At 44.9% G+C, this 24,870-nt stretch overlaps 4 protein-coding genes across 8 annotated transcripts in view; 2 read left to right on the top strand and 2 right to left on the bottom strand.

The window, feature by feature from the left end:
• The window catches only part of LOC108148672 (ankyrin repeat domain-containing protein 50), a 28,804-nt gene extending 19,334 nt beyond the window's left edge, over nucleotides 1-9,470 (top strand). Inside the window, exons 2-6 of the mRNA XM_017275806.2 lie at nucleotides 744-6,317; nucleotides 6,404-6,714; nucleotides 7,173-7,359; nucleotides 7,419-7,674; nucleotides 7,748-9,470. Of these exons, the coding sequence (XP_017131295.1) occupies nucleotides 878-6,317; nucleotides 6,404-6,714; nucleotides 7,173-7,359; nucleotides 7,419-7,674; nucleotides 7,748-7,931 (6,378 nt within the window). The 5' untranslated portion in view covers nucleotides 744-877 and the 3' untranslated portion in view covers nucleotides 7,932-9,470. The remainder of the gene's footprint in view (nucleotides 1-743; nucleotides 6,318-6,403; nucleotides 6,715-7,172; nucleotides 7,360-7,418; nucleotides 7,675-7,747) is intronic.
• LOC108148673 (protein C12orf4 homolog) lies at nucleotides 9,431-11,727 on the bottom strand. The gene is made up of 3 exons (XM_017275807.2): nucleotides 11,432-11,727; nucleotides 10,062-11,364; nucleotides 9,431-9,638 (listed from the first exon to the last, which is right to left on the bottom strand). Exons 1-3 carry the CDS (start codon nucleotides 11,616-11,618, stop codon nucleotides 9,518-9,520), a joined length of 1,611 nt encoding a protein of 536 aa, XP_017131296.1. The 5' UTR covers nucleotides 11,619-11,727; the 3' UTR covers nucleotides 9,431-9,517.
• A 269-nt stretch (nucleotides 11,728-11,996) lies between these two features.
• On the bottom strand, nucleotides 11,997-18,361 carry LOC108148856 (heterogeneous nuclear ribonucleoprotein A1). Of its 5 annotated transcripts, none has more exons than XM_017276149.2 (6): nucleotides 18,204-18,356; nucleotides 16,769-17,246; nucleotides 14,965-15,152; nucleotides 14,598-14,895; nucleotides 14,214-14,304; nucleotides 11,997-12,338 (listed from the first exon to the last, which is right to left on the bottom strand). In XM_017276149.2, exons 1-5 carry the CDS (start codon nucleotides 18,258-18,260, stop codon nucleotides 14,231-14,233), a joined length of 1,095 nt encoding a protein of 364 aa, XP_017131638.1. In that variant the 5' UTR covers nucleotides 18,261-18,356; the 3' UTR covers nucleotides 11,997-12,338; nucleotides 14,214-14,230. The 5 variants fall into 5 exon arrangements, with proteins under 5 accessions (XP_017131638.1, XP_017131637.1, XP_017131640.1 ...); XM_017276148.2 differs by lacking the exon at nucleotides 11,997-12,338 and adding an exon at nucleotides 12,733-13,823 and having other exon boundaries at nucleotides 18,204-18,354; XM_017276151.2 differs by lacking the exons at nucleotides 11,997-12,338; nucleotides 18,204-18,356 and adding exons at nucleotides 12,733-13,823; nucleotides 17,404-17,553.
• Nucleotides 18,362-18,969: 608 nt separating this feature from the next.
• LOC108148780 (zinc finger protein 330 homolog) lies at nucleotides 18,970-20,563 on the top strand. Its single transcript, XM_017275991.2, has 2 exons — nucleotides 18,970-19,525; nucleotides 19,968-20,563. The coding sequence occupies exons 1-2, from the start codon at nucleotides 19,034-19,036 to the stop codon at nucleotides 20,436-20,438; spliced, it is 963 nt and encodes a 320-aa protein (XP_017131480.1). The 5' UTR covers nucleotides 18,970-19,033; the 3' UTR covers nucleotides 20,439-20,563.
• The last annotated feature ends 4,307 nt before the right edge of the window (nucleotides 20,564-24,870 follow it).

Genomic DNA, 24,870 nt, shown 5'->3' with positions numbered 1-24,870 from the left:
GATGATTATCATTTGTTTTTTCCCTTAGCAGCATTCTTGGAGGTTCTCAAAGTTTAAAGTTAAAGTTATTAAAGTTTAAATAGGTTTATGGTACATGCAAGTTTAAGTTTTATGGGAAGACTTTAAAGTCTAATGCTCCTTAAGACTCATAAAAATCAATTAAAATTGAATTAGCATTACCATTACCAGAAATCAAATTGAATTACCATTTAATTAAAGTGCTTTTTTTTTACATAAAAGAATTAACGGGGAAGAAGAAGTTTTAAACATTTTAATGCTTCATTGAAAATATGTGTAGAGGCTTTCCATTTTACTACCATTGCTTCAAACTACCATTTCAAAATAAAAGTAGCAATGCCCATTTATGTTAACGTTGATGTTCTATATTAATTATGCATGCTCATTCAATTTAGTTTACTCAATAATATTTAACAAAATGGATAAATCAATAAATTGAATTACCTTTTGGTAATCAAATCAATGTGCAAGTTTAAGAGTTTACTGATTAGAAGAGTTTACGAAATGGATAACTCTATAAATTGAATTACCATTTGGTAATCAAATCAATGTGCAAGCTAGCGAACTACCCAACGAGTTACTCAACATCAACTGATCTCCTCATAAAAACGCAATTAAAACCATTTGCCATTCGCTTGCAGCGATTAGTTTTTTCGAGTTGCCTGCTTGCTTGCATATTAAAGTGATAAAACTAAGCCCATTTCCCCTGTCTTCTCTCTTTGCAGTCAACCGAACCGAGCGAGCGGCTTACTATAAGTGAAAGGCAGGCGGCAAAAGCCAACGAACTTGCCACTGGGGAGCAGACAGTCGGCAAACGGATTACGCACATCCTGCAGAGCACTCTTTTGCTCCAACCACAATGTCTAAGCACACGGACAACGATAATCTGCGCAATGACATCTACGAAAATCTGCCCTGTCAGGCGATGTACAACGATTCGGTGCGCAAGATGCAGCAGCAGCAGCAGCAGCAGCAGAATGCAGTGAGTAACAACCAAAATGCCAACTCCATTGGCAACTGTAACTCCACGCCGGCGATAACCAAGCCAGCCCAAAGCAATCTGCCCAAGGAGATGTTGTATGCCACACCTCTGCGTAAATCGGATCGGTATAAGAGCGGCGAAAGGAGTCGTCATGTGGTTACCACAGGAAATCCCGAAACGAAGCTGTCAAACTTCAGGGACTCCAATCGCCTGGCCAGTGCTCGCAATGGCAACCCCGTTCAAGTCACCGATCTAGATGCGGACGAGGAGGAGGCCAAGGGCGAGGGTGTGGGTGTGGACATCTGTGCCTCGACCAGCGCCTCCAAGTACAGCAATCAGCCCACGGGTGGTGGTGGTGGTGGCACACCCAACCAACACCTGGAGGATCGGCGCATCCTCAACTTCCTCAAGGACACCACACAGCTGCAGAAGAAGCTGGAGATCAGCGGACGCGATTGTCCAAATGCCAGTTTCTCCAACTTGGCGCGCGAGGAGCACTTTGCCAATCTGGTGCAGCAGAATTTCCCCCAGGAAATGGGCTCTCACCCATTGAATGGTGAAGCCAATGGCGGATCAGCGCCAGAGGAGGACGGTCAGGAGGCGGCCGGAGGTGGAGCCAAGCCGCAGGGTGCCGAGGACACAGATGGCAACCTGGAGGCTCTGATGCAACGCAAGGTGTCGCCGGACAAGGAGGTCAATGGTTTGGTGCACAGTGGCGGAGTGGAACCAAATAATCGCATTGTGAGCACCGTTTACATTCATCGCGAGTGGGTGCTAAAGAAGATTGCCCTCTGCCTGGAGCAGCGAACGGCGGGCAAGAAGCCAGTGCCAGTGGCTTTGGGAGCAGCCTCCTCCAGCTATGTATCCGCCAGAGCAAAGGCGGCAGCCGTGTCCAGCTCCAGCTACAATGGCTGCCTGGTTTTAGGGTCTAACGGCTCCGGCAAGACCTCCATTTGCCAGGCCATCATGAAGGGCAACTCCGGCACCAAGGGCATACTCAACCGAAAGCTGCTGGCCTGCTACCTCATCGAGTCCCAGAATCCCGAGTGCCATAGTCTATCGCTGTTCATGCGTAAGATTGTGCTGCAGCTGCTCAGCCATGCCTCGTTGATCAGTCGGGACGAGAGCCAGCGCATCATCGACGAGGGCTTCTCCTTTCTGCGCGAAGAGGCCCAGCAGCAGGAGTTCAAGCTGGACGAGGCCATGAACAACATTAGTCTGAGTGAGAATGCCGAGGAGCTGCTGATCGAGGAGCTGAAGAGGGGGGCCAGTGAGTGCGACACCAAGGAGCTGGACAACTTCCAGTCGCAGCGTACCTCCACGGTCAACAAGGCGGCGTCGGCCAGGACGAGTCTCACACGTCAGCAATCGGAGCCGGCTCCTTTGCAAAGCGTCCTGGCAGTGGATGCGGATGAGAAGACCACCTGTAACTATGGCACACATCCACCGAAGAGAGTCTCCCGAGAACGAGCAGTTGACCCCGAACAGGACAAGGACATGGGCAGCGAGAAGGAGCAGAAGCTAGCGCAGGAACAAAGGGAGCCTGTCAAGGCAAGTCCCGCCAAAACCAAGTCAAAGATACCCGTCAAGCGAGGACGTTCTGGCAGCGGTGTGCTCTCGCCCTCGAAACTAGCCACCGTCAGCAATGGTAGCCAGTCCATCCAACAAGGTGGTGGCGAGGACATAGCCGATCTAAATACAGACCAGGAAAAGCACGAAATCGAAGCGGCAATCAAGGATGACAAGGTTGAAGAGCCACCGAGCAACAACGAAGACAAAGAGGAGGATAAGCCCGAGGTGGATAAGGATCTTAATGAGAGCCTCAAAGAGGAGCTGGATAAATCGACAAATGGGGAAGGCAAGGCGGTGGAGTCCAAAGTGGAGAGTGCAACCAATAGCAGCGCTGAACCCTTGATTGACTTCGCAGAGACCAAAGCCAATGGCAAACTGGAGGAAGTGCAGCAGGCACCGCCGCCACTGCCAGGTGACAAGCCCAGAATAAGCACCAACACTTTGCCACCACCGCTGCCCAAGACCAAAAGTTGTCGCACCATCATAGCCGATGGCTACTACGAGCTACTGCTCTCCAATCCGGAGATCCTCGAGTGCCTCAGCGTGGACAGCATCGAGAAGAATCCCGATGAGTGCTTCAAAAAGGCATTTCTGTTTCCCCTCCTGGAACTCACTCCTCCAAAGACGGCTCTACTCCTGCTGATCGACTCCATCGATGAGAATTACATCAACGAGGGCAACCTGATCTCCACTTTGAAGGGCGGCAGGGGCACGGCCACCAACCACAAGAGTCGTAATGTGGCCGAGCTCCTCTCCAATCACATCCACCTGTTTCCCAAGTGGCTTTTCCTGGTGTGCACCACCAAGAAGCAGACGAAGCAGATCACCAAGATGTTTACCGGCTTCAAGAAGATCACCCTGGACGATCTGCGCAAGTCGCATGTTGTGAAGGATGTCCAGGAGTACATCATCAATCGGCTGAACTCGGACTTCAAGGACAGCATAATGCTAACCAAGGAGATAATCGAATCGTTGCATCAGCTGTACATCAAGTCGAATGGCTGCATCCTGTATTTGGAGAAGGTGCTGCATGGCATTAAGGACAACTTTTTCAGTTTCCGGGAGATCAAGCTGATTCCCTGCACTCTAAATGGCCTCTACTTGTACATCTGCCAGAAGTCCTTTAATAAGAAACAGTACATGAAGATCAGACCTCTGCTGAATGTCCTGCTGGCCTCCTCTGGCTACGTGGATAAGCTCTTCCTTTTCAATTGCCTGCGTACCCACAACTACACAATCGACTGTCAGGAGTTTGAGAAGCGTTTGCAGCTGATGCGCAACATCCTGGCCTACGACTCCAATGCCCAGCGTCTGAAGATCTTCCACAACTCCTTTGCCGATTGGCTGGTGGACGTGAAGTTCGCCACCAAGAAGTTCATCTGCGATGTGAACGAGGGTCATGTCATGATCTCCATGTATTACCTGCTCGTGGCGGACACTCTCTGTGCGAATACGGTTCGCAGGTTTGCCTACCATCTCATAAGATCGGGGGAGTATCTGACCAGTCGGCATGTGGACCTGGATCTCATCCTGATGCTCTTGGAATCGCGACTCAATCTGAGCGACTGTTTCTACACAAACCAAATGAACTGCTGTGCCCAGTGTGAGCATGATTTCAAGTACGATGTCAACTTTTTGCCCAAGACGCGGGCCATGTTGGAGCGTTTCTTGTCCAGCGAGCTGAGCGAACCTTTCGCCCAGTTCCTGTGCGATTTCTTCAAGCCTAGTTTGCCCACGGATGCCAAGATGCTGAAGCTGCTCATTGAAACGGGCATTAATAACGCCGAATCGCAGAACTCCTGTGAATCCTCGCTCATGTCGCCGGAACTCTCTGAGAAATCGCAAAACATAGACTTTGAGCTGGCTGACCTGCTTTTGTCGAGTGAGAAGAGCTGCCTGATGGAGACCCAGCGGGCTGGAAGTCCCTCGGAGCACAGTGAGCCACCGGCGGAGAGCCAGGACGAGAATGCCTCGAGCACGCTGCACCAGCTGTCCGATTCGCACCACATCGAACTGCACAAGGGCAAGGCTCTGATCCACATCCTGGCCAACGATGGCAACCATCAGCTGCTGGAGAGGGCGCTCAATGCCTGCAAGAGTCCCATTGATCTGGAGATCGAGGACTACAACGGGCAGACTGCCTTGAATATAGCTGCTCGGAATGGGCATCTAGAGGTGGTCAAGCTGCTCCTGAGCTTCTCCCAGCCCTGCAACGATGGCACTGGTCGGATGAAGCGGGTGGATGTCAACCATGCCGATCGCGATGGCTGGACACCCCTGAGATCCGCCTCCTGGGGCGGACACAGTGAGGTGGTGCGCCTGCTGATCGCCCAGCCGGCCTGCAAGATCGATCTGGCCGACAAGGAGGGACGCACTGCTCTGAGGGCCGCCGCCTGGAGCGGGCACGAGGACATCCTGAAGCTGCTGATTGAGTCGGGGGCGGACGTGAACTCGGTGGATCGCCAGGGACGCACTTCCCTGATAGCCGCCTCCTACATGGGCCACTATGACATCGTGGAGATTCTCCTGGAGAATGGTGCCAATGTCAACCATCTGGATCTGGATGGACGCAGTGCCCTGTGCGTGGCCGCCCTGTGTGGATCATCTGGTTATAGTAAGGTCATATCCACGCTCTTGGACCATGGAGCTAACACGGATCAGTTGGACAACGATGGCATGTCGCCACTGCTGGTCAGCTCCTTCGAGGGCAACGCCGAGGTGTGCGAACTGCTGCTGGAGAACGCCGCCGATCCGGATCTGGCCGATTTCATGGGTCGCACTCCATTGTGGGCGGCCTGCACGGCCGGACATGCTACGGTAGTCAAACTACTGCTCTTCTGGGGCTGCGGCATCGATTGCATGGACTCCGAGGGACGCACAGTGCTGAGTATTGGCGCCGCCCAGGGAAATGTGGAGACGGTGAGGCAGCTGCTCGATCGCGGGCTGGATGAAACGCACCGGGATAATGCCGGATGGACGCCACTGCACTATGCCGCCTTCGAGGGCTTCCACGAGGTGTGCCTGCAACTGCTGGAGTCGGGAGCCAAGATCGATGAGTGCGACAACGAGGGCAAGACGGCCTTGCATCTGGCCGCTCAGGAGGGACGGCTGCAGTGCGTCCAGGCCCTGCTGGATATCCACTCCAGTTTCGTGGACCAAAAGGCGCACGATGGCAAGACAGCCTTTCGACTTTCTTGCCTGGAGGGACACATGGACACCGTGGAGTTCCTGCTGAAGTTCTGCTGCGATGTGAACTCCAAGGATGCGGACTCGCGCACCACTCTGTACATTTTGGCGCTGGAGAACAAGCTGGAGATTGTCAAGTACCTGCTGGACATGACCAATGTGGATGTGAACATTCCGGACAGCGAGGGCCGGACGGCTCTGCATGTGGCCGCCTGGCAGGGACATGCGGACATGGTCAAGACCCTGATCGAGGCGGGGGCGGATGTGAACTCCATGGACCTGGAGGCGCGAACGCCACTGCACTCTTGTGCCTGGCAGGGCAACCACGATGTGATGAACATTCTGCTCTACTACGGAGCTCTGGCGGATCATGCCTGCAAACAGGGAGCCACTGCACTGGGCATCTCGGCCCAGGAGGGGCACGAGAAGTGTGTAATCGCTCTGCTGCAGTTCGGTGCCAATCCCTACAAGTCGGACCACTGCGGACGAACGCCCATCAAGCTGGCGGCCAAGTCGAGTCGCACCAGCATCCTCAAGATCTTCGAGAGCTACACCAAAAGTAAGAGTAGTCCACCAGTCCACCGCAGGAGAAGCCTCTTGCTCTGTTACTAACGCTTTTCCCAATCTCCTATCCCCCTTATCTAGATGAAGCTAGCAATCCCAACGAACCCAAGTTCCATGCCCATACCAGCATGCTGAGATCTCCAGACCAGCCGCCGGCACTGCCGCTCCACCAGAACCTGGCTCCCTATCCGGCGCACGCCTCCGCCACGTCGGTCTGCTCGGCGGCCACCACGGCCACGGTGCACAATGGCAGCCACCTGCACGTGCTAAATGCCTCCAGCTCCACGCACAGCTCGAACAACTTCTATCAGAACACCATGCAGTCGGATACGAGCAGTTTGCATAAGCGCAAGAGCGTCATCTCTAGTCAGTCCACGGGCAGCAGCAATGATGTGAGTAACTGATTTAGATTTAAAGGGTATATTGTACTCGTAGAAAAGTATTTACCAGGAAGAAGGAAGCGTTTAAAACTTTTCGACTCAATGGCCATGCCAGTCCAGGGATTTAACAAAAAGATTATACTAATACCTACGAAGCGCAAGTTTATTTCAATTCTGTCATGGTAGAGTCTAATTTTTGGGCGATGTGTGTTTATTCTGTCAATATCTATCGACACACCAAAAATTGTTCAGATCTAACCAATATTTTAGAAGTTACTAGGAAAGTTTTAAATATGACGTCATTGTTGAACAACGCAATTGCTATACTTGGCCCTGCAGTTCGGCAGATGGCGCCACATAAAGCCCCTAAGTAACGGTCACCTAAAAGAAGTGGGCACTTTATTTTAGCATTTCATCTTGTTATATTTTAACTCTGTAAGCCCATCTTTAACCGTATAATCTCCCCACAGCAAGCGCCGCTTACCTTCACCCAGCAATTGCAGCGACAAAGCAAACTCAGCTCACGCAACAATCTGATGGTCAACTCGAAGCACGCCTCCAGTTCAGGAGCAGCTGGACACAAGTCCAGTGGCGGAGGAGGCGGAGGTGCTCAGCGGCACTCGCAGGTTCTACCCGATCTCAGCGAGCATCAGCTTGGTAGGTGCAATTAATCGAAGCACCTAAATACCAAATTAACTTGACTTACCACCAAATAGCATCCAACATGACCAACGAGGCGGACATGTACGACATGGAGTGCATGTCGCCACTGTATGCCACGCCCCCACATTCTCCCAGCAGCGAGTTGAGCTCACCCGGCCAACTACCAGGTCTGAATGCCTTCGTGGACGATGAAAGAGCGGGAACAAGCAGTGGCGGAGGGGCCAAGCTGCCGGATAATCACTTCGCCCGCGACACGCACATGCGTATTATTCTGGGCAACCTCAAGGAGAACCAGCCCAGCTCTTCGGGGTAAGTACAACTATTTTAAAGTCGATTTACCGAACCCAATAACTTATTCGTTCCTATGTTTCTACGCCCACAGCAAAAGCAAGCGCAGTGGGGTATCCAGTAACCCGGCGATGCGGCTCATCCGCAGTCGCTTCGATGCCGCCTCCCAGTTGATCCGACGCACCAACAACATACTCTCCTCAAGCAGCAATCAGGGCTCCTCCAGCATTGGCGTCAAGTCCGGTACCTTCCAGTGGCGCAAGGAGAGTCAAATGTAAACGCAAGCACGGGAAAAAAAGCCGGATTACAAAATAAACTCACTCCCTTTACACAGCAACCAACACCCACTTGCATACTCAACCTTTACACCCATAATTTATTTGAGTTTTTTATACCATTGTACTTTTTGATAAAGTATTTGTTTTTTGTGATAGTTTCAATTTTAGTAAACTTTTTTAATACGTATTCTGATTTAACTAAATATATTTAGGCATACTACTACCCATACAAAGTAGTTTAAGGCACGAGCCAAGTATTAAGCTAAAAACCCATATATAAAGTACTTCATTACCATTTTGGCATGCGAATTGTAGGCAGAATTCTTCTTTAATGTAGCGAAAAATCTAACGAAATTTAAATAGATCACAACACGAATGTATACTTAAGAGGGCTCAGATCACCACACTGTTCTCAGAATTAATTTAAAAGTATTTATTAAATCACCTTGCATAAGACAGAGCGCAATGGCTTATAATTTAACGATAAAATAATTTGTGCTGAAACCGAGCTTCCCGAAAAAAAAGGGATAAAGTTCTGAAAGCCATACTACTCCAATGCGAAATTTATTGGCGAACGGCTATAGAAATGTAATTTATTTATACTTGCTACTTTAATACTTAATTACGCTGTCTGTCAATTTTTTCAAATGCAGTACCCCAAAGTACCAAAAACCCATTATCCATAATCCATTATCCTTTCCCATAAAGTGCTTTTAATGGCACGCAAGAGATCCAAGAGAAATGATTAATATATGTGTATTATATTGCTCGCACCTAAAACTCAAAACGGTCCGTTCCTGTACCTTAACACTTGTCACTAATTTTATGTAACCCTTAAGCCGGACTAAAAAACCAATCAAATGCACAACTGAAGCATTAATTAAATATTTTCTGAAACTCTACTCCCCACTGCAAAGCAGCAAATCACAGACACGCAGCAAACAACGCACTGGGCTAAAACCAAGAAAAAACAAAACAAAAAGAAACGAAGAAAGTCGAACAGCGAAATATGTTAATGAACAGAACAGAACCTAATTAATTGTTAAACAAAACCTATAAAATACCGCAGAATACAATTGTTTAGAGATACATATAAATATATATATATTTCAAAAGCATATTTACAAGTTACCAATCAGAGTTATTCAAAGTATCATAATTATAACCAGATAACAGATAACCGAACAGACTAAAATACAATCCGCAGAGATACACACATATTACACACAAAATGCACGAGGGGTCGAAACCAAAGATAAACATTTACATTTGGAAGTAATATACACATGATACCTATACCTAACATATAACTATATATATGAGAATATGTACTTATACATTGTAGTGTTGTAGTTTTGAAAAAGGTTGCGATGAATTATTGACAAAAATTGATACAGGAACATTTACAGAAAATTCTGAGTGTGTTGAAGCTAAAAAAACAAAACAAAAAAACACTTTTTGAGCGAAGCGACGAATAACGAAGCATATACATACATATATAACTCTGAATCTGAATAAACTGTATATTCATACAAATAATTTAAAGTCTTTTTTGAATATTCTTTGAGGAATGTTGATGCAGTCGTCTATTTGCTGGTGTCCACAAGTATCTTGGGATTGGCCACATGGAAAACACTAGGAACCATTCCCGCCAACGTGGTGAATAGGCTCTCCGATATGTCATCAGGCAGTAGCAATTGCAAAGTGCTGAAATTATAAATTGAATTACAATCTGTTAGCTTTAACAGCAAAAAAGAAAACAGGGTTTGAAAATGCAGTCAATGCTTTACATATTTTGCTTTGCTGAAAACATTTTAAGAGCCGAAAGCAATGCAAAAGTAATATGATCAAAAGCAATGTTTCTGATTTTTTTGTGAAAGCTTTGAAAGCAACAGCAAATGAAAAAAGATAACTATAACATTGTTTATGAATGTAAGATTTGCATTAAAATCGCTTTTGGAAGTTAAAAATCCTGTTAACTTAGCTTTGCTTCCCAAATTCAAAGCAAAGCGAAAGATAAATTAAAAGCTTTTACAATAAAAACAGAAAGAACAGATTTTTCTGCTTTTGCTTTGCTTTCACAGCACAGCTTCCTTGCTCACAATTTTTCAAACTCTGCCAATAACCCACCTCAGTTCGGCGCCTCCCCAAGATGCAGATTCTATCATAAATCCCTTGGCGCACTTGAAAACCAGCTCCGCCCTGCGGATGCACCACTGCACGGTCATGTCCTCGCTCATCTCATGCCGTAAAAGAGCCGGAATGGTCAGCGTGGTTATGTCATGCCTGCTGGCTGTCTTCAGTATATTCCGCAGGCCCAAGATCACCGGATGCCTGGAGTTGATCTCACTGGGACTGTTGATGGGCTCATCCGAAACCAGGTGGAATATGACATGGGTTTGCGAGAGATTCGAGTGCTTGGTGATGAAGAAGTCGCCCGTTTTCAGTCTGGGCACGCTTTTCTTGGTGGGCGACGGTGTGGCACTGCCCTCGGCACTGCTGTTACTATTGCTACTGCCGCTGGAATCCCCCGCCGTGCTCAGGTTCTTAATCTGCTTCTCGATCTTCTCCAGCTGAACATCGATCTGCTCGAAATGGAACTCGGTGGATTTGTTGGCATTCTTAATGATACTCTTGTTGGCCTGGGCCTGAATCGATGGGGTCAGCACGACGACGCCGCACAAGGAGCTGGAGTACAGGCCCAGAGCCATATTCAGGCCATTCAGGCTCTCCTCGGCGTGCAGCGGGCTACAGAGCTCGGTGACGTTGGCGCTGAGGATGCGTATGTTGTGCATGTGCTTCAGCTGGGAGCCCAGGTGAATGGTGAAGCTCTCCTCCATCGAGGGCTGCTGTGAGACGAACATGGAGGAGCGATTGCCCAGTGGCGTGGCCACCGGTGACACCTGAAACATCTGGCTGACTTGGCTGGTGATCCAGTCGCGATACTCGTTCTTCTGATGCCCCATCAAGGCCTCCAGCTCCGACTCATAGCGTTTGCGCACGAAATTCTGTGTGGTGTACTGCTGCGCCAGCAGATTATTGATATCCTCCGAGGTGGTGGTGATGTCCAGCTGGTTGATCTGGCTGTCCATCTCCTGCTGCTGCGAGTTGTTCAGCGTCTCCACCTCGCTGTCCATGTGCTCGGTCATGTCGGCCACCACCTTGGCGTAGGTGCGCTCCCGCTTGAGGATCTCCTCCAGGGAGGAGGAGTGCACCAGGCGGTGGAAACTCTGGGCAAAGATGTCCGCATCGCTGGGACCCACGCGATCGGCAAACTGCAGCAGCTCCTCCTTGTACAGTCGCTCCGTGTCCCGCACAATGGCCTCCACGTCCAGTTCATCGTTGACCGCCTGATCGATCAGCTTTTCGGCCTGGTCATCCATGAACTTTTGCTGCTCCGTGTCCACGAACTCCTGCAGTTGCTTCTCCAGATCTGTTTTTTACAGATGTTTATATCTCTTTAGAAGGTCGCTTTATGCCAGTATCCCACCGATACTCACTGACATTCTCGTCCAGATACCGCATCATGGGATCCATCTGGTTGGGAGCCATCAACTGGGTGATACACTCCTCCAAATTCTCCTGGTCGAAGGGAAATGTGACGTCCAGTCGTGATTCGCAGTCTTGGCCTTCATGGTTTTTGTATTTATACACAAACGGCAGCGTGCGAGTGGCAGTAGAGTCCATTTTGGGGGTCTCTTGTTGGTTTCTTAGTTAGTTAGAGTCATTAATTCGCAAGTTAACGCCCCCTCCCAAAAAATGCAATTAGTGAGACCGCATTGCGACCGCTTAAAAATACCGCGAAATAATTAATTTCGTTTAGCACGGACTCAAACCAATTCAACTGTAATACACTGCACTCTGTTAGACAATTTAACATTTAGTTCCGAGCCATATTTTAAACATTTTTTTTGTGAACAAAATTTAGTGCTGTTAGCAGCAAAGAAAACTGTTATAGTGTCACTGCTAACAGTAGCGCAGAACTGTTAGAATGTTTCAGTGTGCACACACTTGCGCTATTCAAATTCAAAAAACCCAGAACCGTTGAAATAAAAACCATTCAAATAAGTTCAGCAATTTCTTTATTAAAAAAATGTAATATGTAAAATAAAAACAAAATCAAAAATAAGAATTAGTTGTATATTTACGCCGCTTTGGACTGGAACTTCCTTCAACTTCGATCATCGACCAGACAGACAATGACAACCATCACCACCTGAAAGTTACAACTTTTTCCAGTTTTGGGATCTGCGGAAAATTACTTACCCTTTGTATCAGGGACAGAGGACGGGAGGAATCGAGTCCCATGGCTGGAGGAGGTTGCAAGCAAGTGCGGAGGCGAAGATCCGTGGCTGCTTAGTAGCGCGGCGGTAGTCTTTCAGCGCTCCGCATACTTTTCACAGCCAACTTGCAACAGAAATTACAATAATATACATGGTTGTAAATGACATGGTGTACAGGCGGTGTGGGCAATTGCAATTCAAATAAACGGGGAGAATGAAACCTGTTAAGCGAATAACAAGAAAACTCTCGAATCGAATGATGTTAATGGCCCGCCCACAACAAACGCTACGGTAACAACAATTGCTTTGCTTTTGGCTGGCTTTTGGACTTGGTCCTACTTGCTTGCTTGCTCCTTTTTTTTACCTCGCCAATACTCCTCCTCTTTTTCTGATCGAGATCCTTCTGCTGCTGCTGCTACAAAAATAAATACAAAACTACGATGCTTAGGCTTAGCTAAATAGCTAAAAGTTGGTTCGGTTATTCGCTCGAAGTTTACATCAATTGCTGGACACTTGTGTATATTTGAAATCTTGTATTTTTTCGCTACATTAAAATGTAAATTTTGTTAATTATAATTGCGCTGACCTCAGACAGACTGCTTGCTAAAAGGTATAGATTACATTAAGTGTTGTTTTTGTTCATTGGTTACATCTAAACAGCGGGGATAGGTTAATTCCATGTCAAGACACTTACAAAGAAATCTAAGTATCTAGGTTCCTCCACACACCGTCAAGTTCGCTTAGAACTTGAATAGTAAATAATTAAGTCTAGGGCAGCGTGCGACTGCTGAAGATCGCCGCACGCTCTACTCGATTTAAATCTATGAGAACTTAGTCTAGTGAAGTCATAAATGGTAATACATTTTTTTTATATTTTGTGTTTTCTGCACTGATTATCAAAAGTTTTCGGCGGCCGATGGGCTGGATGAGCTGTCTAGATACAAATAAACATATATCTCTCTCGGCTGCCGCCTTGAATTTTACATATATAGCTGATTCATTTATATGGCTGCGGTTATATAGGTTGGTTGTTGTGTGGAGATACAAATGTTTGGCCTGTCGGCTTGTTGCTAATTACAATGTTACTTAAGAGTGGGTTTGCTACAATGTGAGATAAGATTACAATTCTATGGGTAATTGGATAGTTTTCGATGCGCCTTAAAAATCAATCAATCACCAATCACCGTGTGCAAACACAAATCGAACGGAATCCTGGCCAGCTGCTGTGTACGTGTACTGCCACTTGCTGTGTGCGATCTCTCTCTGAATGATTTGGATTTGTAAGTCTCTTTTGCTTAGCTCACACACTGCTCTGCTCTGTACTGCACTGGTCTGGTTCTGGTACTGATATTTCTCTTTTTCTGTTCTAATCCAAGTCTGAACCAAACTCCTTACGACTGCACTGCACTGCACTGCACTGATCCTGATCAATCTCTTCTCTTCTCTTCTCTGTCATGTATGGTTTGGTTTGGTTTGGTTTGTGGTGCTCGGAAAACTTCTTAGGTCTATGAACGAACGTGCGTTCATACTCGTTATTGATCATTGAATTGCGTATCGTTTACTTGACTTTGAATTTTGGGCTTATACTGAGCGACTTTTACATTATCACCTATAAAATGTCGATAAATGAGAAACGTTATTTAAAACAATTGGTATGCAAAAGAGGGTTTCTTAATTGGATGATGGGTTGGTTTTGTTCGCTAAATACGTTTATAGAGTAAATACGTAAGGCTTAATTTAGGTTGTTGAGTTGACGTGGGTCGGACTGTCTGAGCCGGTTTTGCTTTTCAGTCCCAGAGATGTTGTTACAGACTACCAAAAATGCCGATAAGGGCGCTAGTTTAAAACAAAAAAAAAAAAAAAAAAAAAAAAAACGACAAACTCTTGTCAAATCAAGCCAAATGTTAATGATCATACGGGTTAGTTGTTGGTTGGTTAATGGTCTAACTTCGCCTTGGACTATAACTATGTGTTAATGGTGGTAATAGAAGTGTCTCACCTCGTCTGGTATGTGTCTCAATATCTGCGGTTGTTGCCACCGTTATTGAAGCCCTGATTGTTGCCGCCATAGTTGCCTTGATTGCCACCGCCTAAAAGAAAACCCAGGAGGTTCGTTAGGAAAGCATCCAATCTTTGTCTTTCTCCTCTAACAACTAATCCACACTAGTGGATATGGCTATTTCAAAACTGTAACGTGGCTGCGTGTTACGCTGTATTGGGTTTATCTTACATACGCATAACATAGCGATGGCCATCGTCAGTTAATCTCACAGCATTTCAATAAGCTAACTGCCAAACTCTATCGACGTTCTAACAGTTAGGTGTCAGGGTACTGTGTCTTGTTATCTGGTGTTAAGTTAATTCAGTGTGTTCTCGGGCTCACCTGCTTTGAAGTTGCCACCTCCTTGGTAGGGTTGCATGCGGTTGTTGTTAAAGTTGCCGCCACCTCGCTGAGGACCGCCGCCATAGTTCTGCTGGTAGCCACCAAAGTCATTGCCACCACCGTTCCAGTTGGAGCCACCACCACCGCCAAAGTTGCCGCCGCCATTGCCATTATCCCAGGGGTTGTTGTTGCCCCAGTTGTTGTTGCCACCGCCGTATCCGCCGCCGCCGCCAAAGTTGTTGCTGCCCCAGTTATCGTTGCCTCCGCGGTTGTTGCCCCAGTTGTTACCACCGCCATTCTGCAAAGTCGAATTAACCAGCTATAGAAAACACAATTCGAGTGTTAAAACCCATTTAATTGTACTTACCCAGTTGCCGCCTCCATTCTGGTTGCCGTAGTTGCCGCCACCGCCGCCCATGTTGCCGCGGTTTCCACCGGCACGACCTCCCTGACCCCCACGTCCACCTCCACCGCCGCCTCCCTGCTGGTCGTTTTGCTTGGGCAGGGCCTTCTTCACGTCCACCATTTTGCCATTGAGCTGATGCTGCTTTTGCACTGCAAATGGTAGAAGAAACATGCTATTAATAATTGGTCCAAAAATAAATTACAATTGCTGCATCCAGGGGTAAGTGTGCCATATACTCTTTCATCATTGGTGCACGAAACAGCACCAGCAACAATAATATAATACTGGCTGGGTTTTCATCTTACAGTCGCAAACGCCGCATGAGCACATCAATCATTGCTATGCGGAGCTGGGACTGTGGAATTCGAGTTCTATATAAAACATTGCTATATTTTTCAGTGTCCATAGAGTACCTATCAATCCTTCTAGAAAGATGCGTCTCGATTTCTAGTCACATAGAAAGCAACTAAGAAAGAGAGAACTTTTATAAGTTGTAACGAGGCTGCGTGTTACACAGAATAGGATTTATATATACATTCGCATAACATAGCTGAGCCGACGCTATTATTAATCTCACAGCATTTAAAGGGAAACCATCCAGGCGTTTGTTTCAAACCTGTCAATTTGTCAGTACTGTGGAGTTAAAATTAAGGGGTACTTTCGATTCCTAAACAAGATTATAAATAGTTCCAGATGATGTGTTAATATAGATGGTAGTGTGCCATATACTCTTTCATCATTGGTGCACGAAACAGCACCAGTAACAATAATATAATACTGGCTGGGTTTTAATCTTACAGTCGCAAACGCCGCATGAGCTCATCAAACATTTCTATGCGGAGCTGGGACTGTGAAAAGAGGTCTAAAAGATGGAATTGTAACGAGGCTGCGTGTTATACTGAATAGGGTAAAGATTTACATTCGCATAACATAGCTTAGCCGACGCTTTTATTCATCTCACAGCATTTAAAGGAAAACTATCCAGGCATCGGATTCAAGCCCGACAATTTGTCAGTACTGTGATCTGATTTGTAATTTAAATTCTTTATCCAGGTGGTATTGTGCCATATACTCTTTCATCGTTGGTGCACAGCAAAGCACCAACAACAATGATATAATACTGGCTGGGTTTTAATCTTACAGTCGCAAACGCCGCATGAGCTCATCAAACATTGCTATGCGGAGCTGGGACTGTGCATTTAATCTAATTAATGCAATTGTAACGAGGCTGCGTGTTAAACTGAATTGGGTTATAATTTACATTCGCATAACATAGCTTAGCCGACGCTATGATTTGTCTAACAGCGTTTAAAGGAAAACTGGCCGGGTGTTTACATGAAGCCCGTCAATTTGTCAGTGCTGTCCGAGCATATAATTAGGGGTTGTTTTAACCAGAAGCCAATTGTGGCGCATACGTTTTCATCGACTGCACAGGCAGGGTGAGCAGGCAACAAAGATATAATATGAGCCGAATTTTATCTAACAGTCGCAAACGCCGCATGAACACATCAAACATTGCTATGCGGAGCTGGGACTGTGGGAATAGTGTATCATCTGTATGGTTTCCATCTTAAGAAATGGATATTCTTCTTATATTTTAAACATGGTACTGTACTCAAAGGTTAAGGTTGTGCAAGTCACTTGTATATTAATTTTAAAATGTTGTTTATAAAAGGCTCTTTGTCTATTTGATTTGTAAATCTTCAAGAGAGGATATCTTCTAAACGTTGCTACTATCTTATGATGGTTAAATTCTTCTACTTACACACAACTTTGTCGACGGGATCGTAGTCGTCGAACTCCACGAAGGCGAATCCGCGCTTCTTGCCCGTCTCCTTGTCCATGACGATGTTGATGTCTACGATGTTACCAAAGTGCTGGAAGTAATCCCGGATGCTCTGCTCATCGTGATCGTCCTTGAGGGCGCCGACAAACAGTTTCTTGACGGTGGCGCCGGCGTTCGGGGAATCGATGTCCTGGCGGGGCACAGCCCTCTTGGGTTCCACCACGCGGCCATCGATCTTGTGGGGACGCGACTTCTGGGCCTCGTCGATCATACTCGAATGGGAATAGGTAATGAATCCGAAACCACGGGATCGCTTCGTGCGCGGATCCTTCATGACCACCACGTCAACGATGTTGCCCCATTTCTCGAAGTGACCCTTCAGGTTCTCATCGGTGGTGCGGTAATCCAGCCCACCGATGAACAATTTCCGCATATGCTCCGGCTCGGTGATGGAATCCTAAGCGAAATCGTAAGTTATTGATTTTTTCACCTTCAGACCTAACCTCACTTCTTCTGCCCCCATGGGACACATGCGTAATTTTCAAAATGGCGGCCGGTGAGGTGAGACACCAGCACGCATTGTTTTTTCTATTCCTATATATGGGGGTACTTACATCATCGTGGCCGTTGGAATTTCCATTCTGGTTCGAGTTGTTCACCATTTTACTGTTTTTAATCGTTTGTGAGCTGTACTTTGACTATTTTTCCCTTTTCAAAACGGAGAAAGTCCCCTGACACAACCTCTCTCGTTGAAAAAATTGAAAATTAGAGATGGCGAAACGTCGATGCCAAGTTCGATGTTTTTGAACCATCGGTACTTTGACAGTGCATCATCGATAGTTTCCCATCTCTAACGAGTCTTGAAAATTTAATAAACGGTCCCCAAAAAAAAAAAAACAATACAAAACTAAGCCAATATCTGCAATAAATCTGACAACCTATAAATAAAATATATTTTCTTGAAAAAATTCGTTTTTTCTCATATATTTGCCTAAACATGTCATGGTCCCCTTAATCGAACGCCTGTAGTGATATATATAACCGAGTTTATTTTATTTTATTAAAGAGTTTAATATTAGTATACAATATGACAAAAAAAAACAACGTTCGTTTGGTACTAAATAATAAAGAAATAAAAACTGCAAATATCAACACCAGAATCGGGGGTCTTATCTAGGGCTTACACCATCCGCATGACCAAAAAGCTATACTAGTTTCGAGCTTTACCGGCCAAACTAAATTTCGCAAATAAATTAATTTTATTTTTAAGCTGTTCTTTCAGCTTGCCAAAATGAAAACAAAGCCCTGAATATTTTTAAAACATTTTACAAGAAGTGTAAATCATTTTTGCACAACATATTTTAATAATTAAAGGAATCTGCCATTAAAATGTAAAGAATTTGTTAGTACTCACATCGTCGCTATTGCCGTTGGAATTGCGTTTATAGTTCCAGTTGTCGTGGCCGCCCATTTCACGTTTCTTATGCGTTTTGTTTTTATGCACTTGCACAGTTTTTCTTTGTAAAAGTTGAGAAAATCGCCTGTCTCTAGCTGTCTTTTCTTTTAAAAGTTACAATGTAATGAAAAGTGACATTAAAACGTCGTATATATTTTTAAGAGGGACCCATGCTCATAGTTTCTGAAATACCTGCTGGAAATCGACTGTTAAAAATCAACCTCTAATAGCTAGATTCCACCAACATTTGTTTTTAATTTAACAAAAATATTTTGGTCTCTTAATTTTTTCGTTGTCTTCTTTGGAGGACTACAACATATAGGAATAATTTGTTAATGATAATTCAAACAGTGAAGAGATCCATTATTCAATTATTAACTGTATTTCTTTATATACTCTCAAATTGCATTATTTCCTATTATTGCAAGAAGTTAATATTTTTAACATGGTTATGGTTATAACTGTATTTTTTAGCTTTTATTGCATAGCTTTTTCAGCAAGTTATTCGACAGATGTAGCGATTCATTATTTAAATAATTTTTTTTTAATTAATATATAAAACTTGAGTTAAAAATGTATCTCGTACCGTCTATTTTAGCCATTTATTGGAAAGTTATGGCAACTCTAGGAAATGTTATTTAGCAGTTAGAGTGGCCATAGGTTAAATATTAAATTGCAATGAAAAATACTGACTATCCGTTAGAAAGCTTTATATGGTATTTTTTGCCGCACCTGCTGCAGCCACACTGCCGCACACGTAAGGAAAATAAATTTCTTGAATTAGCAAAATGCCGAAAAAGAAAACGGGGCAGCGCAAAAAGGCCGAGAAGCAGAAGCTGCGGCTCAAGGAGATCCGCAGCAGAGAGACCCCGTTGGCGGATGTGCCCTGCAACGCGCCGATGGAGTGCGACAAGTGCGAGAAGAAGCAAAAGTCGCGGGCCTTCTGCTATTTCTGCCAGAGCCTCCAGCGACTGCCCATTTGCGCCCAATGCGGCAAGATCAAGTGCATGCTGAAGACCGGCGACTGTGTGGTCAAGCATCCCGGGGTGTACACCACCGGCCTTGGGATGGTGGGCGCCATCTGCGACTTCTGCGAAGCGTGGGTGTGCCACGGACGCAAGTGCCTGCAGAATCACGCCTGCACGTGTCCGCTGCAGAATGCAACCTGTTTGGAGTGCGAGCGGGGCGTTTGGGAGCACGGCGGACGCATCTTCAAGTGCTCCTTTTGCAACGGATTCCTGTGCGAGGACGACCAGTTCGAGCACCAGGCCAGCTGTCAGGTGGGTAACCCCATCCAGTTTGTAGACGATGCAGCGATTGTGGGGCTTCTTGGCTAGGAACCTATGTAACTATCAAATTGGATTTTCTCTCATATGAGAAGATTTCAACGTAATTCTCATGAATATGTTCAAATAACAGATATTTGGCGCAGTCCGGGTTTTACTTTTAAATCATTTACCCAAGTTATAACAAGAAATCTTAAGAGGCGTCAAACTTCCAAATGTGTGCATGTTGAAAGTTTTTGATGTGTTTCGAAGTAAAGTTGAAGAGATTAAAGAACAAATCTTAATTTAAATCTTTCCCCAAGAGGACTTATAGCTTACCTAACAAGAATTTGTAGAAGTTAAACCGATACTAAAAGATCCCAGCTGCACCGTTTACAACCATCTTTAGTTACTCTTTCTTGAATCGTTTTTAAAACTCACTTTCCATCCCTTCTAGGTGCTGGAGTCGGAGAACTACAAGTGCCAGTCGTGCAACAAACTGGGTCAGTACTCCTGCCTGCGCTGCAAGACCTGCTACTGCGAGGATCATGTGCGCCGCAAGGGCTTCAAGTACGACAAGAACAAGGCCATTCCGTGCCCCAAATGCAACTACGACACCTCGGTGACCAAGGACCTCAGCATGTCCACGCGTTCGCATAAGTTTGGACGCCAGCAACAGGGTGGCAATAGCGATGACGAGGAGGGATATGGTGGCTACTTTGGAGCCAGTGGAAGCGGTGGTGGTGGCTATTATGGCGGTGCAGCCAGCGGAGGCTACTCCTACGGCGGTGATGATGATGACGATGAATCCGATGGGGATTACGAGGATGAGAGCGATGAAGACGATGATGATGATGATGATGAAGACGAGGATGAGACCACGGAAAGTGAGCCAGAGAAGGAAACCGGCAAGAAGGCCACTAAATGAGGCTGATTTTGTTTATGTCTTGCTCTTTTGTTAGAAGACCCACTAAGTAAGTTGCTCTCAATGTAATAGTGAAATAAATTCTTTGTCAGATTGAAGAGCTGCCAAAGAGTACCAATTCTGTAAAATGCAACAAGCTGCAAGTGGGCTTTGGGAGAAACTTCTCCTTGAGGGAGGATAACTGGGGAACTAAGGGTGCGGAATACGAGTGCCAACCCATACGCATATGATGATGGCGATGCCAACGGCGCTGCCGACGCCGACTTCTCTGTTGATAGACTCATCCATCTCCAATCCACTTACGAGCGCAAATATTTACACAATTTACTCGAAAACGGAGGTATGAGCATATAATATTTCCAAAAACGATGGCAAACAGCACACACACTCACACACACATACACACACGCACTTCGGCATTTGGGAATGTTTGGCAGTTTGGCAGTTAGGCAGTTAGGCAGTTAGGCAGAGCGGAACAGCAACAGCAATGGGTGATTTCAGGGGGAGCATTAGAAGTGGTATGGGGCAGACCCATCATCAGGCTGAAACATTTTAGACATTGCAAATCAATGAGTGGCTTGTTGGGAGGAGCAGGGTGGAGCATAGTTCTTCTGCATATGAATGAAATCATATGTGGCGTTACTTATGCAGGGGAATCCATGGGGAGGATGTGGACGAAATGGTAGCGGGAATGGATGAGTGGCAGGCAAATCAACTGTGTACATAGTACAGATTAGTGTGAGAGGATATGGAATGGATGTACATACAGCTGCGGTCAAAACAATAGCGATAAGGATGCAATCCAATGTGGTGCTATATTGTAAGAAACATTGGAATGCTTTGTACAACCACCTTGCAATTATTAAAAAGCTTTAAGCTTTGTAATTTAAGAATTCGTATACATTTTATGTAATTCTTAAAATAAGATATCACGTTGAACTAATTGATAAGTTTTTGACAAATCTGATTAAAATTTAAAGTGTTCATATGCAACGGAATGTTTTCTGCACAGATTTAATTTATTTCAATATATATATTTATATAAAGTTAATAAACATATACATTTCGATTTTAGCGACTTTATGAAATACACTTTTAATGTATTGTACTATAAATACACATAGATTTGAATCCTTTAAAATTCGTTTTAATATTATTCAAAATAATTAATCAGTCTAATCTAAAAACGTGTCCCCTTCTGTGCTTACGCACTTGCACATACTTATGTATAGATCGGGGCTGGCTTAAACATAATGGCCGCCTGCCAGCATTTTGTGTCTGCATTTCAATCAAAATGGCCTGTCTGTGGGCCGTCCAAAGCAATGTCCGAGCCATCGGAGTTACGGCTACTCAACAAAATTAGAAATGGGGTGGATGATGGGGCTAGACGGTGGGATGGTGGTATGGTGGGAAAGAGTGGACAGTGGGCGGTGGTGGTCACTGCCAAACATCAATAATAATTTCATAAATGTAATCAGAGAGAGGCAAACAAGACCCGAGTCGTCGAGTCACTGTGATTGAGCTCTTAATTGCACTGCGATATTAATCCTTGAGCCGTTGCCTCCCCCAAATCCTTCCACTGTCCAGTCAATTTGGCCACTTCCACATCACAATGACCGCTTTTCATTAGCCGGAGTACAATCTCAATTGCCAGATGTAGTAGGGGTCAGTTGAGTTATCTAACCACCGGAGTTTAAAGTATTTCCAAGATTAGGACTCAGCAGGACAGCAGAGACTGTTTCCCAAGAAAACTCATAAACAATAATCACTTCCGATCGTCGGCATTATCTATTGCTTATTTATGCAATGCAAATATTTCTGTCAGCCAAAGTCAAGCCATAACAAAAACACAGTCTCGGGTTTCGGATTAAGGTGGGAAAATCCTTTGGACAATCCGAAAAACACGTGGAAAAGTCAAAAAGTCCGGCTTATGACCCAAACGCAATTAGCGTTAATTACGTTGGAAAACAGCAGAAGCGGCAGAGCTTCCCATGGTTACGGGTTACGGTTTACGGGTTTCAGTATGGAGGATGGAGGATAGAGGATGCAGCAGGTCCTTGCGGCCACTTGAAGTTTAATTTAATTTCTTCTTGCGGCTGCCACAACGTCGCTGGCTTCAAGTGATTGCGCCAGGGGATCGGATTGGGATTGGGTGGATGGCCCTATCCCTATGGGTGGAGGTAGTTTCTAACGTCATCATCAACATCATCCACTTCGACGTTCGTCAAAGCTTGCGATGATTGATGGTGCGTAATTTGGAAAATTAGAACCAGGATACGCAGCAAAAAAAGGGTGGCTCTCGTTTTCGTTTTCGTTCTCGTTCTCGCTCTCGTTTTTTGTATACTCTTGCAGTGGGTTTTATAATTTCACTCAATAGTTTGGAACGCAGTAATGAAGACATTTCCGACACTATAATATTAATATGTTTTCTTCATCATCATCTTTATGTCCGTTTTTCCATCCGTTTGTTCATTTGTCCGTTTGTGCGTTTATCGGTCCGTTCGTTTTTACACAAACAAGTCTCTCAGTTATAAACATGTCCTGACAACACTTTCTTAAAATCGGACGATTTATCATACATAAATAATTAAAAACTTCGCCGTTCTTTTAATACATACAAATAAGCTTGGAGATGTAGTAATAGTGTACTATTTTAGAACTATTGTTTTATTGTCTTTATAAAATATATATAATTTTTGTAATAGCTGCAAGGGTATGTCAACTGCGGCTAGCCGAAGTTTGCTTCCATTTTTTTTTTTTATTTTTTTATTTCGGACCCTGCTAATGTTGTTGGCACAACAAGGTGTGTCCTGGCCCAGTAGCGGACCGATTGCCGCGTGTCCTGCCGCCGCCCGCCGCTTGCGAACGCGTGTTTCGCGTCCAACAAAGTTGCGCGTGGTTATTAGAAAACAATTTAATTAAATATTCACTTGAACCGGCAGCACCAGCAGCAACAACAAGCGTAGGCAGTGGCTGAGCGATGGCCTCACTTTCCCATCATAAAGACCTCAAACAATGTCCATCAATATTAAACGATGTTGTTCGGTGTCCATTTAGAGCGCTCCAGTTGTCCTTGTTGTTTTAGCCGTCCTCGCTGGTCCGTGATGTAATGTGAGAAACTTTTTTTTCGGTCGTTGGTCGAGTGCAGGGGTAGAAGAGTTCTGCTCTGGGGTTTTCGACGCAGGGGAACGCCTTTGATCTATTTGGCCGTGAGGGCGAGTCCCTGAGAATAAGTTTATAAAAATAACGACGGGTTAATTGACCTTAGCTTTCCCAAGGGAATAGTGTCACTGACTGATTTATAACTTGCTGGTTTTTCATATAATACGAGTATATTGAAAAATATTTCATTAAGCCATGATTCTTTAACTACATTTTGTTACAAAAATCGTATTTTCAGGGTTGAGAAATGTATAAAATCAAAGTTTAATTGCCCACTAGTTTGGCCTAATCTTCACTGGGTTTTAAATTGAAAAAAGAAGGAATTTTGTATATATTTGCTTCATCTAGACTCTTGTGGGAATATAAATATACTATTTTGTTTAGCATTATCGTCTAAAATGGAACGTTAAAAGGGGTAATCCAAATAAAGAAGGGATAAATCTTTAGTGACCTTAAAAATCTTTATTTAATAGTTTTTTGTTATTTTGATCTGTACATGTACCCGCTTTCTAAAAGAGTACAATATACTTTTTTGTTTAAGGATTGTCGTCTATAAACAGCTTAGCTTGTCCAATGGAATGTTGGAACCGAATCAACTACTAATTGCAACACCTCCAACAGCCCCTGCCAAAATCTGTTTGAAAGTCATCTCAATTGAGCCAGAAAAGAGCTTTACCCAGGTACGCCGCACTGCACCCGCACAATGAGACCCCAAAGAACAGAATCTACCGGACACGGAAAGCGATACAAGGAAGCCCAGGATACCCGCACACATCCCGCCCAGTGAAGAAGTCACGGCAGGACAATGGGAAAGTCGTTGGCTGTCTAATTGCATCAGCGGCGCTTTCCTGGCCACGCGACCTACGAACCTCACCTGCAATTAAACTGTCACATTAGGAGCAACTCTTCTTCCACCGAAATGCAAAGCGATGACGCAGCCCATAAAGCGATTCCGGGCACACAATCGAAATGGAGTGGGAGACACTGATAAAAAATACTACAGTAAATCCAAAGTATTTTATAATAATTTTTGCTCTTGGTAAATAGTCTGGTGTACGGTGTACCTAACACTCTTAAATTCAAACAAACTTCTTAATATATCATTTGACTCTTTTTGAAACATTTTTTAATATCTGAAAATGTTATATAAATAAAAAACTCAAGCTCTCTCATAAAAATACAATTTTTATTGTTTAAAATTGCTGTAATGAAAATTACTATATTAGTAATTAGTAAAGTGCTATGTATTCCGTAAGGGAAAAGACAAAAAATA

This window comes from Drosophila elegans, unplaced genomic scaffold (genome assembly GCF_018152505.1).
Source record: "Drosophila elegans isolate 14027-0461.03 unplaced genomic scaffold, ASM1815250v1 contig_476, whole genome shotgun sequence".
Taxonomy (NCBI): Eukaryota; Metazoa; Arthropoda; class Insecta; order Diptera; family Drosophilidae; genus Drosophila; species Drosophila elegans.
Note: the sequence above shows the minus strand (reverse complement) of the source record. Positions and strands in the feature narration are given on the sequence as shown.

Bases quoted from the DNA above. Each gene is read 5' to 3' on its own strand.
- LOC108148673 (XM_017275807.2), bottom strand. From the start codon at position 11,618: ATGGACTCTACTGCCACTCGCACGCTGCCGTTTGTGTATAAATACAAA. The intron at 11,365-11,431 runs GTGAGTATCGGT...TGTAAAAAACAG, and splicing joins GTATCTGGACGAGAATGTCA to ATCTGGAGAAGCAACTGCAG. The intron at 9,639-10,061 runs GTGGGTTATTGG...TTATAATTTCAG, and splicing joins TGGGGAGGCGCCGAACTGAG to CACTTTGCAATTGCTACTGC.
- LOC108148856 (XM_017276147.2), bottom strand. From the start codon at position 18,260: ATGGGCGGCCACGACAACTGGAACTATAAACGCAATTCCAACGGCAAT. The intron at 15,153-16,768 runs GTAAGTAGAAGA...TACCATTTGCAG, and splicing joins TCCCGTCGACAAAGTTGTGT to TGCAAAAGCAGCATCAGCTC. The intron at 13,824-14,597 runs GTGAGCCCGAGA...GACATTTTATAG, and splicing joins AGGTGGCAACTTCAAAGCAG to GTGATAATGTAAAAGTCGCT.
- LOC108148780 (XM_017275991.2), top strand. From the start codon at position 19,034: ATGCCGAAAAAGAAAACGGGGCAGCGCAAAAAGGCCGAGAAGCAGAAG. The intron at 19,526-19,967 runs GTGGGTAACCCC...CATCCCTTCTAG, and splicing joins AGCACCAGGCCAGCTGTCAG to GTGCTGGAGTCGGAGAACTA.